Below are 15,099 nucleotides of genomic sequence, written 5' to 3'. Positions count from 1 at the left end.
ACAGGGAACACAGATGGAGCTCAACACAATAACACTGCATAAACAAATGGATATGAATAAAAACAAGGAGGACTATATAAATCCACACATGTATATATCCAGTGTGTCTATAACATTGAGGGCTTCATTGTTTCCATTACACTGTGCCACAGTAACTTCATGTCCCCAGTGGGATGACAGGTGGGTGAATGGTGTGTCTGTAAACACAGTCATGTGTAACCTCAGTCTAACACCTCTGTGATGGCTGGGGAAAAAGGAAATAACTCTTAAACTAGAGAGACCAATACTGCATTCATGTAATATAACAAAAAGGGGGGGGGGGGTCGGAGCTGTTATCTCACTTTTAAATGAAAACCTGAAGAGTCTGAGGCTAAAATAAAAGTGTCAGACAGAGACAATAAGAAAAAACTGGGTGTGAAAGTGAATGGAGCCCGCCTTGTATTTGAGAGAGGTCTCTGGCCTGTGATCCCTACCGGATAGCCTTCTGTTTTCTTCTGGCACCACTTCAGTAGAGCATTTCTCTTAGATCCTCCGTACTCCCGCGCCAGTGCAGCCAAGGGGTCCTTTCTTTCCACACTGTCACCAGGGAGACACAAACCGCCATCACAGAGAGAGAGAGAGAGAGAGAGAGAGAGAGAGAGAGAGAGAGAGAGAGAGAGAGAGAGAGAGAGAGAGAGAGAGAGAGAGAGAGGGAGAGAGAGAGAGAGAGAGAGAGAGAGAGAGAGAGGGGGAGAGACAGAGACAGATTTTTAAAAACAACTTTATTCCAATAGTTCCCAGTTCACAGTTAAAACATCATAAAAAAAACATTTTCCAAAGACAAAACCCTACATATTAAAACCAGAGTGAAAAACTAACTCTTCCTCCACCAGCTAACAGACGACATCATTAGCACACCACAGTTTTGATAAAATCCAGACTCCTCATCAGTTTGTGAAAGTTCAAATCAATAAAAACTCTCGCCCTGACTAATGCAACACTCTTCCTAAAAAACTTTCCTTTCCTCTCAGTTTAGTCCTCCTTGTTATGTAGATTGAATGTACATTTTTTGCTTCCCCTCTTAAAAAGTTTAAAAGTTGCCACTTCTCTGCGTTCACTTTGTGATAATCTGCACCACAAATAAAATCATTAAAAGACCACTCATTCTTTTAACATGTTAAAATTTGTCAATTTGACTACCCCATTAAATATCAAACTTTAATGCTCTATAATCATCTAAGTTCTGTTAATCTCTTTTGGAAGACTGTTGTCAATTAAGTAATCATTTTCCAAGTGAAAACCTTGTCTGTGACTAGTTGATGGCGGCCCTGCTGTGCTCCAGGTACCTGAAAAAATGCACCAAAGTCACATGCTGCATGTCTTAATACAGCATGGCTTTGTGGTAAAAGACATTGAGCACTCACATTGAAAATGCATGGCGCATTATGAAATGCATAATATGTCAAAAGAGACATCAGACTGTTGAGCAACTGAACTGAATGTAAGTTGAAAAAGATTTATGAATGCTCATCTTCTGTTTTTATTTACACTTTACACATCGTCCAAAGTTTTTTTGATGACCATCTCCAAAAAAACAAAAAAAATGGTGTATAACATTATTATTAAAGCTTAAAACCTTATACATGATATAGAGGCATGGTAAAAATATAAATGCCACAGCGATGATACTGTATAATGACTGACTTAGCATGTACTATAATGCAGAAAATCAAAATACATTCAAGTATTATATATAATACTCAAATAATCAAATTGCACAATTCTTTGACACTCCCTTTACTCTATTTTTCTACACAGTTTAACTAATTTCCAGATGTTCCCTTTCTCAGAAAAAAGCAACTCTCAGAATTCCAGGATTTCATCACCACAGGGAGCTCTGAAGTTTGATCTTGTCTTATCAAGACAAGCTTGAAGCTTTTCTGCAGATCAGTATATTCGTGTTAGAGTTCAGAGTTCCTGAAAAATTACTTTGGATTGAAGCCAACTCTACACAGCTCAGTGATCAGTCTACTTTCAGTGTCAGATGTAAAGCCTCAAAACCATCATTTTTCGTAGCACCTCCTCCCAATTTTCACACTCCACCTCGATGGGCTCAAGACTCAAATGTTTAAAAAGTAAACTGACTGCACTATTTAGAAAAAACAGGAATTAGAAGTGGTACAACGGATGAGTTCGGCAGTATTATTCAGAGGGTCTTCTCCCTGGGGTGCGCGCTAAGGCTGAGGCCATGGGAAGACCACGAGACACGGTCATTGCTCTGAGCATGGTAAACATTTCACGCGTCACAGCAACTCTGCTGTTAAATTCATTATTTCTCTGTTTGAGGCACCACAGGGCCAAAAGTTGCAAGACCCTGTCCAAACATATTACCTAGTCTGAGAGTGCATTTATCTATCAGCAGCAGCTATATCATAACCCTAAAACCATACCAAACACGGTAATATGCTGCTGATGATCTGCAGTTGGTGATGAAAGGCCTGTGTGTTGGTCTGCACTACATTAACGCACATTAATGATACCAGAGGAAGAAGAGGTGAGGCTGGACAGACTGGTTTGTATCCGGATCACTGTGAGAAGTGTGTATTAACGTCACCAGTGCATATGGTTGAAGATGAGGGTGTTTTGTCAGTGTGAGTATTTGATTGTTTAAGCAGACATTATTGTCCCAACGTGACAGCCCAGTTAAACTCAAACTCATCTACCTCGAATACATCCTGTTGCAGTGGTAGTCTAGCAGGAGAGTCTATCTAAACAGAGCAGTAGGATTGGCTGTTTCTGTGTTCACAGAGAGGAGTGGTCTGTACGGAAAATGATGCCAGAAGTCAGCAGATGAAAGCATGTTTGTTTAACATCTGCCTCTCTTCCCTTTTCTGATAAGGGGACACTCCATGAACCTTGTTGAGGCCATCCACGTCACAAAACATTCTTCGGCAATAGAAGTTGTGCAACTCCAAAGTCACTCAGCTGGGACTTAAATACACAAAATTTCAGTACGATAACTTGTTGCTTAAAATGCCTACAAGGAAGTAACACTAACAGTAAAAACTGTTGTCAAAGACCATTACAGGGACCATTACATTTCACAGAAATGCAGAACTCAAACAGTTTTTCTTGTAAGTCATCTTCCACCTCAATCTATATTACCTGATTCTGAATTCAGAATCAAAACAAAAATGACTTTTAACCAAATGCATAATTTGTGGAAGTATTATTTTAAATTTTAAATTTTAGAGATTTACAGAGGCAGGGTTGTTTTCTTGTGCTTTTTATAAAATCACCGTTGAAGTTCAATGAGAGACTAAATGACTTTTCCCATTTCCTCTTTTGATGCAGTGTTGGGTCAATCAGTCAAAGCAGGTCTGCAGATGTTTCACCATCAACATTCAGTTTGCATTTTTGCCTAATTTCCTGTGATTCATAACCAACCATGCAGCATGTAGAACACTCTTTATTTAAAAAGATGTTTATTCATCTGGGAGGATAAGTCAATATGTTTTCACTAGTTCAAAGGAAACCTTATGAATATTATGATCTTACAGTGACTTATTGGACATAATTGTTTGGGTAGGCCCACCTGAGCTTGCTGTTGCCTCGATTGTAGCTGAAGGATGCTGTGCGGCTGCTGAAGGAGGCAGGGGTTTTGATTACAGACTCAAGAGAAGGGCTCTTCCTCATGAGGCTGGTAGGTTTCAGGTCCTCACTGCCGCCAGACAATTTATCTGGAGGAAGGAAAGGGGGCAGGAAAGAGAGGGAGGCAAATGAGAATGTGAGGCGGGGAAAATGTGGGATCACGATATAGTTTGTATACAAAATTCTACAATTCAGAGACAGCAGCAAGTATGCAAAACAAATGCAAACTTCTCATCCGCTCTACTCAGTTGACTCAGCCAGGTAGGAGCTGACACACCTGACAGTTAAGAGCTCAATGACCGCATTTACAGTGTTTGCTTTTTCTAAAATCAAAATCATAAAACTACCCACAAAAACACGAGCCGGATGTTTGCATATCTCTGTCTATTCATTTGGCTCTCTGTGAGGACGACTTGCATCAGATATTTCAACACTGCTCATTTGTAAAGGCAGTGACTCATTGTAGACTTTGTCTGGATGTCCTTTGACCTAAAGGCAGTGTGCTAGACTCATCATTTGTTCCAGCATGACCGCTAGGATAAATATGGATATCCATGTAAATTAAACACCATGACCATTATCTGTGTTACAAACCATATTGATGGGAGAATTCTCCATGATTGATCCTTTTTTCCAACGTTTTTGATAGTGGCTTTATGTATGACTGTCTCTAAAAGAACAGAAAACAGGACAGGGATCTCATCATATCAGAGTCTGAGACAGTTTCACTTCAAAAAGGACATCTTTTGCAACATATCTTGGTGTGTACCTGGATCGGGGAGACAGCAGCAGCAGGGGCAGTGCGTACAGGGATCCCACTCAGAGGGCTTCTTGGTGAGGAATGCATTTGAACTGTGTGGCCTGGTCCATCTGAAAGACCAGATGATATATCCATTGATTATAATACAAAAAAGGCATCAAATATAATTTCTAAAATCGGTAAATACATATGACATTCATTCTAAGACTTTAGTGTAGTTACTGTGAATGTCAACCACTTTTCAAGGTACTAAAAGGCTTATTTAGACCGCTTCCCCTGCAGTCTTAAGACCTATGAAGAAAAGGCAAATTAGCAATGATGGAATGTAACTAAGTATATTTAATACAAGTGGTGAACTTACATTTTACTGCACTTTACTTGATTATCCTTTATTTAGTGTTTCCATTTTCAGCTATTTTATACTTTCACTCCACTAGATTTTGGAGGGTAATACTGTCATTTTTATTCCACTACATTTATTTGATAACTTTAGTTACTAGTTACTGTGCAGCTTACATACTGCATCAAACCAAAAGAAGGCCTGGTCTAAATCTATTTATTGTATTGGCAATCTTATATATATAAAAAAGACACCTTTATCCTGTCGACCCATGCACCCATACAGTATGGATACATGTAAAAATATGTATCGTTTACTTTCACTACTTTTTACAACACTGCAAATTTGCCCTCTGGTGAATAAAAAAAGAGACAGCTGTTTTTACACATCACTTTTGCATGCAACTATACAACACTGTTGGTCCCAATCATCTCCCCATCTGTTGTATACTTTCTTATGTAATGCCATGTGGATGTCTCAAAGCAAAATGGCCAAAATAGAAAAGATTCAAGGACTCAAACAATCAAAAACATTCTGGTTTGTAAGTTCTACCCCCAAAGCTCATGTGCTTTTGGAGAGTGCTACCCTTCCAACAGGGACTTTTTGGAGGTAAAATAATATCCCCTCAGCACAGATTAGATCCTGGTCCCCAGGGTGGAAGTGCACTGAGTCCCTTCCAAAGTTTCCAGTCCCTGGGGAAAGTTACTGTAGTGGAAACACGGCTTATCATACACATTTCGAGCATTAAACAGTTAGGCCAACAATTGACAACATGCTAACAAACCTTAATAATTTACTTGAAAACTGTCAAGTTATTAAGCCCTTAGTACCCTTAGAAGTGTTCTTTCTTGTTTTCATTTGTTCTTTAATACACACAAGAGAAACTTTGTTAGTATACCTGTATAGTCTAACACAATCAGATACCATCTACTTTAATGATGCCTGTAACGTTCAGTTTTGTTGACATTGTCATAGCAGTGTTAAAAAAGGGATTTTTTTTATAGGATATAGTTAGTGATGGTGCTGTATCGGGCTGCATTATATTTCATGTAGAGGTGTTACTGCCTTCCTCATGTACAATGTCACCAAACACCGAACAATATTAACTTGTAAAAGACAGATGTTATGACAGGGCTGTTGGATTGGATTGCATTAGATTGTGCGGTTGTGCCTACAGAGGTGACCACTGAGTGTATGTTTTTTGTATTAAGTGACCTTTTTAAACAGTAAATCAAATAGAACAGTGAATAATAGTTCGCCCAGTTCTGGTGTTGCTGTTTGTGTGAACACAACAGTAAACACAGAAGTAGAATAATGACAGCAGAACTGAAACCAACTTCAGATGTCGTATTGAACAATCTCTGTCGAGGTTAAACATTACTATTAACAGAGAATACAGTAGTTGCTGAGAACATTTAACAAGAACAACCATTTCCTCAGTCTCATGTCTCCTCATCAGTTGTAGATTTAACCAACACATCATCTTATTCTCTTGGTGTATTCTACTGACATGAACAGAAAGACCCCCCCCCACCTGCTGTGGTCAACTCAGGGCACACAGTCCTACACAACTGCACATTCCTTCTTTGCAGAGAAATGACAGATATCTACGCTGGAGATCTCACCAGCTGTTCCTCTACAGTTACATTTCTGTGTTGGGATTCCCTTTGTGTGTGTGTGTGTGTGTGTGTGTGTGTGTGTGTGTGTGTGTGTGTGTGTGTGTGTGTGTGTGTGTGTGTGTGTGTGTGTGTGTGTGTGTGTGTGTGTGTGTGTCTGTGTGTTGGGATGCTCGGTGCTCACTCTGTCCCACAGTATCAAAGGACTTAATGAGGGATTTGACAGTAGCTCCGGGCTCGGAGTCGGCATCTCCGCTGGCGTCCACGGGTGTGGTCGGGATCATGGAGATGCCGCACCAGTGACGACTGTTATCAGAGTCAGACACCCTCACCTCATCACCTTGGGACCTGACAGACACAATGAACAGGGTTTCTGTGTAGACACATATACAAAACAGAAGCATGTGAGGAGGAGAATCTGTGTGTTGTGTGATCTGCAGACACAGTACCCTCACTCGACTACATATCTTACAAGATTACCTGACAAGATCATGTGTTAATATCTTGAAGAAGACTAAAAAAACGTCAATAATTGGCAGGTAGTTGTTGATAGCCACATCTAAATTTAGAACACAAATCCTAGTAGTGCAATAATCAGGCCACTGACTACCCATAGCCCCCTGATGAACATTGGACCTCAGGCTTTAGGGTGAGGGATTTGGTCCATCTATATCAGTGATGGATGAGCAATAAATGATAAGCAAGGAATGTCTGTGTTAAACACTGCACTCAACTCACCTCCAGAGAGTGGAGACTGAAAGAGGTACACATCCACAGTTGGACTGGTGTAGTCTCATTTATTCATTCACATAATGTATAACAGTTAACCACACATACAGTACACCAAATGTATTCCTTCACAGCCATACGACCAGTCACAAGACCTTCTAAGTCTTTCTTTGCAGAATAAATTAACAGCACATTCACTGTATTGTCCATTAAAGAGCTTTACTATAGACAGAAAACAACCAATCACACTGTTAGCATCTAATCTTTTCTTTATGGTATTTTTGAGAGTATCCAAATGTTTACAATTTGAGCACCAGTACCTTTTTAACTGGTAGAACATTATGGCTTTTAATAAAAATGCACAAATTAAAAATCTCTGATAAAAGCTAGACATTGAGTAGAACCTGAGATCCTGCAATATGTCATTATCATACACAGAATAGTGTGTACTGGTTCGCTTTAAAGATAAAATAGATGTTTGTGTTAAGTGACGTGTTTTTGGAAATGAGTAATATCACAATCTCTGAGATTCTAATACAGTAAAAAGGATGTTGAGAGTGTTTAACATAGTGGTTCAACAATAATCAACACGAAAAAAGCATCTTGAATGCCTTGGTTTACATCTGAGATTTAGATAAAAAGTCTATGCGGTTGATTCTATATTAACTTGTCAGTAATGTTGCTGAGAAGAGGAATGGTAGAAAATGAGTCTGCAAGTGGTGTTTTTGAACAGTAAAATAATCCTTTTTAGAAACCTGAATCACAGTCTTTATGTAAAAAAAATGGACCATCAACCTTTTGGTATGTTTGCAGAGAGTAACAAATGACTCTGAGGTACAGCTGTCTGTTTTTGTGGCAGTCCTTAAATCTAAAACTTTTGGCAGTGCTCTGGATGTGCCAGCATGGCTGACATCAACATTATCATAGTTATTTTACCTGGTAGAAAGAGTTCTGGTTATTTAGAAAGAATATAGTAAGGACCAAATGTACAAATAGTAATAGAGCAGATGATGAAAGTATTTCCACATGGTTGTCAGCAGCATGTGGTTATTGTGTGTTCATTTGTGCCATCTAACGGCTGCATATGACACTGCATTCAGTTTCAATCCGACTACAGGAGCAAAGTCTGTTTTTTTTTGTTTTTTTCAAGTAAGTAAGTAGCCATAATTTGACTGATACAGAAAAAAGCAAATGTGAGGTCCAGCACAAAACTGTGAGACACCTTGTACTTTCCAACCGGAAGTTCTGCTGCATTGCTCTGGCATTGAGGATTTTTCTTGAGGATTTTCTCATGATACAAGTCATACTTTATTCTGACAGAATGCTTGAATTCAGCTTTGCCACTGACTAGATATTTACCAAGTTGTATTCTTATGTTATCTTGGCATTTCTTTAATTCATGGTGCTTTTTGTAACAGGTCATCACCCTCTACCATCTCAACTTTCTCAAAAAGGCACAAATCAGCTTTGCACAGTATGAAAGGGAGAGTCTTTCGAACATATGGCATTTCTTCAACAGAGACAACATTACAAAGAAAGAATACATTCACTGAGAAATAAAAATACAGAAATATTATTCAAAAGGTTTCATAGGATATGGAAAGCCAGACTCTGTGTGATGAGACTTGTTGTGTACTGCATCTACACTGGTCACTGTGGCTTAGAAAGAGACTGGTTTACCACATTACATGTTGAATGACACAGAAAGGTAATAAGTGCAACAATAACACTGTCTTCACATGGTGCTGAGGTGGGGGCACATCTCTAGTGCCCTTCTACTGCCGTCTTGGTATCAAAAGTGGCTCCGGTGCTTATTCTAAAGAGAAAAAGAGGGAGGGAGATTAAGTTATATATATATAAAACCACTATCTAAAGATTATTTTAAAGTATTTATAGATGCTGTGTTGTAAATTTGCAGCAAAACTTGAAATGTTTTCTTATAATTTGTGTTATAAAATGCAAACCTCTGGGCACTTCTGGACTTTTAAACACTCTGCTCCATGCATACCTCTTAATCTTACAATTAAGGAGGTCACTCATTAGGTCTAGTATGACTAAATCACCCGGTGATGAAGACGCTATGCAAATGTATCTGAAGCAGATGATGCATAGCATGAGTTTAATCCAGTCATGCGGTGCAGACCACCCTGCTGTTTCACCAAAAAAGTCGGAGAGTTATTCATTCAAAGAACAGCAGGTGGCACCAGATACATCTACTTGAATGTCAGGTTTAAAGAACCAGGCAAAGCAAACCAAACAGATAAGACAGTCCTGAAGGTGCGGTCAGCCAGCATATGGAAAGACAGACAAGAGTCAGACAGGTTGAAGCAGAGACACGAAGCCAGACACAGACAGGAAGGTCAGTGAGCAGACGCAGCAGCAGCACACAGCAGGGCAGGGAGAGGCAGACTGTCTGAGAGAGGGCTGACAGGGCAGGGAACTCACCTGGACTGTACATAGGTAGGCTTGTCAGAGGGACATCTTTGACAGAGTCATCACAGGGAGCTGCTGGAGGTGGGGAGCGGACGCAGCATAACAGCTAATCTTGGGGAAAGTTTGCTGATTTAGCCAAAGTCTTAAACCAGTAATTTAATGTACTAAATTCACAAGAACTGCATGGAATTTGAACAAGACATATTTGGTTTTAAACCAAATATAACTATTTCTTATATATACTCAAACTGCTCTCATTGAATTTGTGAGGTGACCAAAATCACTTAATTACACTATGACTGGCCACACAGATAAAAAGTGACAAAACCTAAGCAGACTTGCCACAGAAAAGTATTTGACCTGGCATGATAATGAAAGGGGACAACACTGTCAAAAACACCATGGCATTTGCACGCTCAAACACACTTATATACAGTATACTCACACACAAACTTCTCTATAAATACATCAATCACATTACTGCATGGCCACAGTACGACAACACTACGTGAAATCCTATAGCATGATATATTGTCATGGAATATTTCACTGAAAAGTTTTAAACTAGCTTCAGTGTTGCATTAGAACACACTTGGATCAAGGCAGCATCTGTGCATAGGCCAGATCTGCCCTCTCATGTAATAATAATCTCATCTAATCAATATACTGCAGTTTAATGTGGAATGTGAGGTTTGAATGTTATATAGGGCAGTGATCAGTGTGGAAGAGGGAGACAGAGAGGGCAGCAGCTTAAAGGAGTAGAATACACAGAGGGAAATACCGCAGGAGACTGCTAATTTACCAACAGAGTCTGCCAAATCCCAGAAACCTAAACTCTGAAACTCCAAGGATTAATCATGTGTAATAGCAAGATATCAACTAAATAATGTCCACACTGAATACATCCTACTTTGGTAACAGATAGGAATTTTGGAAACCTCTTAAGCAAGAGATTCTCGGGAGCTGAAATGAAAACATATTGCTGTTTGTATGACATGTATAAAACATTGATTGGGAATATGGCAAGACTCTAGCCGGTATCTCATATCCACATTATGTTCAGAGAGAAAGGAACTGCAGCCTGAACAAGGGGAGCCGAGGGATTGGTGGAGTGGGAGGAACTGAAAAAAAAAAATAAATAAAATAAAGTAAGAGTACCTGACTCCCTGCAGGGCCTCAAGGTCTGTGGACAGCTTTGCACTGCGATCCTGCTCCTCCTGCAGCTGCCTCCTGAGTGTACGCAGCTCCTGCTGAGCCTCGACCTTGATGTCGTTGGCCACCACCACTGCTGTTTGGAGGTCTGCCTGGAACCGACGCCACTCTTCTTTTTCATCCTAAAGACACAGTCACATTGTGTATTGTACAGGACAATGCAGGTATAAACACATACAGGAAAATACATACAGACATAAATCAGAATCAGGGACTGTTTGTGAACCCTTTGAATTCAGGTGGATTTCAGTATTAATTGATCCTAAATTGAAGTAGATTTCTTGTGTATTTACAACTAACCAGAGCAAAGTGTTTATGGTTTAGGTTAGAAAAAAACTATTTGAACATCAGTGATAATGACTGTGTCAATTCTATCTTGCCCAATTACAGTCCATGTTTTTTTGTAAGAGGAGTGTCTACACTTCTTTTGAACAGATTGGTAGAACTCAAAAATGACCCCAAACCCAATTTTAGAAAAACTTAAAAAGAAAAACGATATAATCACCTCAAGACAGGAAAAAAAACTGATCCATTGAAGGAAAATGCACTGAAAAAGGAACTGAGGAGAAATTGAAAAGAAGAACTGACAAAATCAAAAAAAAAGGGAAATATCAGTGCCCTGGTAGAGTAGTTTTTTGGTTATGTCTTTCTAACCTTTTTTACATTTTTTTTCTTTCTATTTATAATGAGGAGAAAGTGTATGTGGCAGAATGCGGCCGTCTGGAGAAAAAATGCGCACCAAGCATCTTTTTTCATAGCGTTTCACTGTTTTCAAGCAGCTGCTCTGAGCAATTCTAGTTAAAAATCCCTGAACTCTTCAGAAAAGCACTTGGTTCATCACTGTTGCTCTTTTAGCAACCCATGTCCGTCAATCAACAGTCAGACAGGTACATGAAAGTATGGAGATCACAGAGCTAGCACTGTACAACATTTTTTTTGTGGCATTGACAGTGAAATCCAGTGAAATGAAGACCATGTTTCTCCATGGTCTTAAAAAAAGAACCCAGATACAAGATTATCACTGCTTAGGGTTAAGAAATGACTGTGAAAGAAGACATTGGCTATGGTCACCTGAGACCAATCAGTAAGAGTTTTTTATGACAGTTAATGGCATAACCACTTTTCTCCTGTCCCCCTCTAACACTCATCGTTTATCACAATACAGCTAATATAAATTCCCTGCTGCAGCCCTCACCAAAGCTCTGAGGCAATGCCAGAAGTAGCATATTTCTGATTTCAATTTTTTGTTTTTATTACACAGCTAAAGGTAGAAAGAAATGAAAAAAATAAAAAAGGCAGAGACTATGTGTTATTAATATTTGAAAAGGAAGATCTGACATTGGGAGGTCATGGTTATATGGTACATGACCAGAATATCTAATTTAGTCACCATGACGTCCCCAGTTTGTTCTTTTGTGGCTTTCTTCTTTATTAAAAGGTCACAAAGAAGAAAGTTACACAAGTACAAACTGGGGACGTCATGGTGACTAACTTAAATATTCTGGTCATGGTTAATATGGTACATGACCAGAATATCTAAGTTAGTCACCATGACGTCCCTGTTTGTACTTTTGTAACTTTCTTCTTTATGACCTTGAATAATATCTGCACCATTTTTGTTTGGTGTACAACTGTTTTGTGTACAACTGTTTGTGTTTTCAGATTGTGATGTTCCCAACCTTTCATTGTTTATAGATGTTATGCACAATTCATTTAAGTATCATTGAAAATGCAATATGACCAATATCAAAATCGCAGGAGCTACGATTCATTGTTAAAGGTAAAATGCGTCACAATCTACCATTCTAAAATAAGCATTGTGGTGCTACAGAGATGGCTCCGCCCACAAATCATATTCTCCAGACATAAGGAAACAATGTTTTTTGGGACAAGGAAACTAAAAAAGAATGAATGGTCATTACATCGCTGAATCTTGAAGTCAATGGGAGATGCATAGAAAAACACACTAAAACCCAACATATCTACATCTGATGAGGAAATGCCTCCAGAAAATGAAAGAACACACTTCAGAGAGTAGTTTCATGACTGATTTGTTCGCCTAAATGGTTGACAGGGTCGATAATATTGTTATCAAGAGGCAGATCAAATATCACTGCTGAGACTGCAATTACGTGGCCAACAGGAGCCTCTCACCAACAAAATGGAGGAATGAACGATGTGTCGATATAAAAAAAAGAAGCAGTTGATCATCTACTCTCTGAAGTGTGGTCTCTCATTATCCTGAGGTGTTTCTTCATCAAAAATCAAATGACGTAGATGTGTTGGGTTTTATTATGTTTCTCCTTCCATTGAGCCAAAAGCACGATTCAATGACATAATGATCCTTCCTTCTTTTTTTGGGTTATACCAAGCCTTTAATATTTGCCAAAATACACACATAATAATTTGTTTTGCATGTTGTTTAGTTTTGAGTTACGTTTTCTTACCTTCATCTGTCTATTCAAAACTTTCAGCTGTCGATCAGCTTCAGCTTTCTGCTCCTCAAGCTTTTTGCAAAGATCTGCAATGACAAATTAAAGGTTTGTGAGAATTGCAGGTCTAAATTACTGTAGACTGTAACTTTAATCCAATCTAGTGCTCAGTTTTCAGTGAGTAAAGAGATCTATAGCAGCCAGACTATAACATCAGGTAACAGTTACTTCTGGAGAGTATCAGATCTTTCCAGAAATGTTTTTCATCAGACCAGTCTCATCTGCTATGATTCATGACAGCTTGTGGAAATACAGTGTATACAGCCATACGACATTTGCCAACCGCGCTGATGGAAAGTCAGACACAGACGTGCTAGTGTGCCCTCATTTTGCATCTCATTTTCATATACACTCATATAAAGACGTAGGTGGTTATACGTAACTATGGCTTAAACTATCGCAGTCTAACACAACAGCCCTGCAATAAATTCTTGGTGATCTTCGTTATGTTATTTTTTCTATTAGAAACAACAGACCAATTAATTTATTGAGATAACATTGTAGACTATAAAAGTCACTCCGCAGGATCTGAACAACCAATGAAAACAACATACTCTCCAGGTCCAGGACAGCTTGGTTGGTGTGGCAGTTGACTGCCCTCTGCTGCTCCACCTGGTCCTCCAATTCAAAGATGGTCTCCTTCAACTCCTTCACCTGGTTCTCAGCCTGGATCCCGACCTCCTCTAGGGAAGTCAACCGGCTGCTGAGCTCCTCCTCCCTCCTCTCTGCCTGCTCCTGAACCTGCTGGCATTTGGCCTCCACCTGCATATGAGCATATATTTGTGAGTGTGATGGGTTTAGTGCTGAAATGAGTTAAAACAAAGAGGCAATGTTTCATGTGAAAGCAATTGCGGGCTGTCACTGTGCTAATTAGATTGAAGCACTTAAAACCGGATAATTTACTATGTCTTCCAGATTTTCTTGTGGTGCAGTGCTTCCATTTGATCTCAGTCTATCAAAACATCAGATAAAAGATGCTTACCACAAAACTGTATACAGTCAAAATATTTCGGTGTCTGTGTGAAGACTGGATGAGGACGACAAGCTGTGTATGTGTGAGGAAAGTGTTAACGAAAATGTAATTAACGCAGGCTTAATTATGTTAAGGCATTTATTAGATATGCTAGACTGCTCGGTCTAATGAAAACAAACTGTTCAGTTTTCATTTAACATCAAGCATTAACAAAATTAAAAAGTAGCCGAAGTGAGTCTAACTTGCCTTAAATAGGTAATATTAGGGTTTTTGGGTTTTTACTTTTTCCTTTATTGTGCATTTTTGAGCGCGTAAAAGGTTTGCAAAGTGAAAAAAGCCCAAAGTCTGAGCCAAAGGGAGTTACTCTTCTCCACAAAAACACTGCAGCTGCACTGCCTGAAATGCCTGTTTAGAGTCAAGAACTGACTTCTGTAACTTACGTGCATTACTGTGGTGTTATATAAATATATATATTTGTATATATTTATTATAAAATACATAAACTCCAGTTAGTCAGCAGACACATAGTTGCTACTGCTGTAGCTGCATTATTTTAGATCAGACTACACTGATCGGCATGACCCGCTCTACTCTGCATCTGATTGGCTACATCCTGTTCCTTAAGTAATGCACATGTGCAATTCTCACCAAAGATTTAAGAGAGTTGAGATGTTTCACTCTGTAATGAAAACGGAGTGTTCAGAACACAGCGTGAAAAGGAATACTGCAGCAGTGCACCATATGAGAAAAACTGTTTTTATTTTTTATTAAACTATCTGAATCTATTATACTAGGATGCCCAAATAAAAGTATGAACCTGAAAATTAGCATAATATGACCTCTTTGATACACTGCATCCTTTGCATCCACTCATTAGTACACAAGGAATTGCTTGCGCTAAAAGAATAGAATTC

General features: G+C 39.0%; 1 protein-coding gene across 5 annotated transcripts in view; it reads right to left on the bottom strand.

The window, feature by feature from the left end:
* Nucleotides 1-15,099, bottom strand: part of specc1 (sperm antigen with calponin homology and coiled-coil domains 1) — a 73,970-nt gene that overhangs the window by 18,101 nt on the left and 40,770 nt on the right. For all 5 annotated transcript variants that reach the window (XR_005078666.1, XR_005078667.1, XM_037120257.1 and 2 more), the window contains 8 exons: nt 13,767-13,974; nt 13,168-13,241; nt 10,667-10,842; nt 6,531-6,694; nt 4,400-4,500; nt 4,225-4,300; nt 3,575-3,719; nt 474-576 (listed from right to left, as the gene is read on the bottom strand). Coding sequence is in view for 3 of the 5 variants with exons in the window: in XM_037120257.1 (XP_036976152.1) it covers nt 474-576; nt 3,575-3,719; nt 4,225-4,300; nt 4,400-4,500; nt 6,531-6,694; nt 10,667-10,842; nt 13,168-13,241; nt 13,767-13,974 (1,047 nt within the window). In the remaining 2 variants the exon portion in view is untranslated. The remainder of the gene's footprint in view (nt 1-473; nt 577-3,574; nt 3,720-4,224; nt 4,301-4,399; nt 4,501-6,530; nt 6,695-10,666; nt 10,843-13,167; nt 13,242-13,766; nt 13,975-15,099) is intronic.

This window comes from Acanthopagrus latus, chromosome 13 (assembly GCF_904848185.1).
Source record: "Acanthopagrus latus isolate v.2019 chromosome 13, fAcaLat1.1, whole genome shotgun sequence".
In the NCBI taxonomy this organism is placed as follows: domain Eukaryota; kingdom Metazoa; phylum Chordata; class Actinopteri; order Spariformes; family Sparidae; genus Acanthopagrus; species Acanthopagrus latus.
Note: the sequence above shows the minus strand (reverse complement) of the source record. Positions and strands in the feature narration are given on the sequence as shown.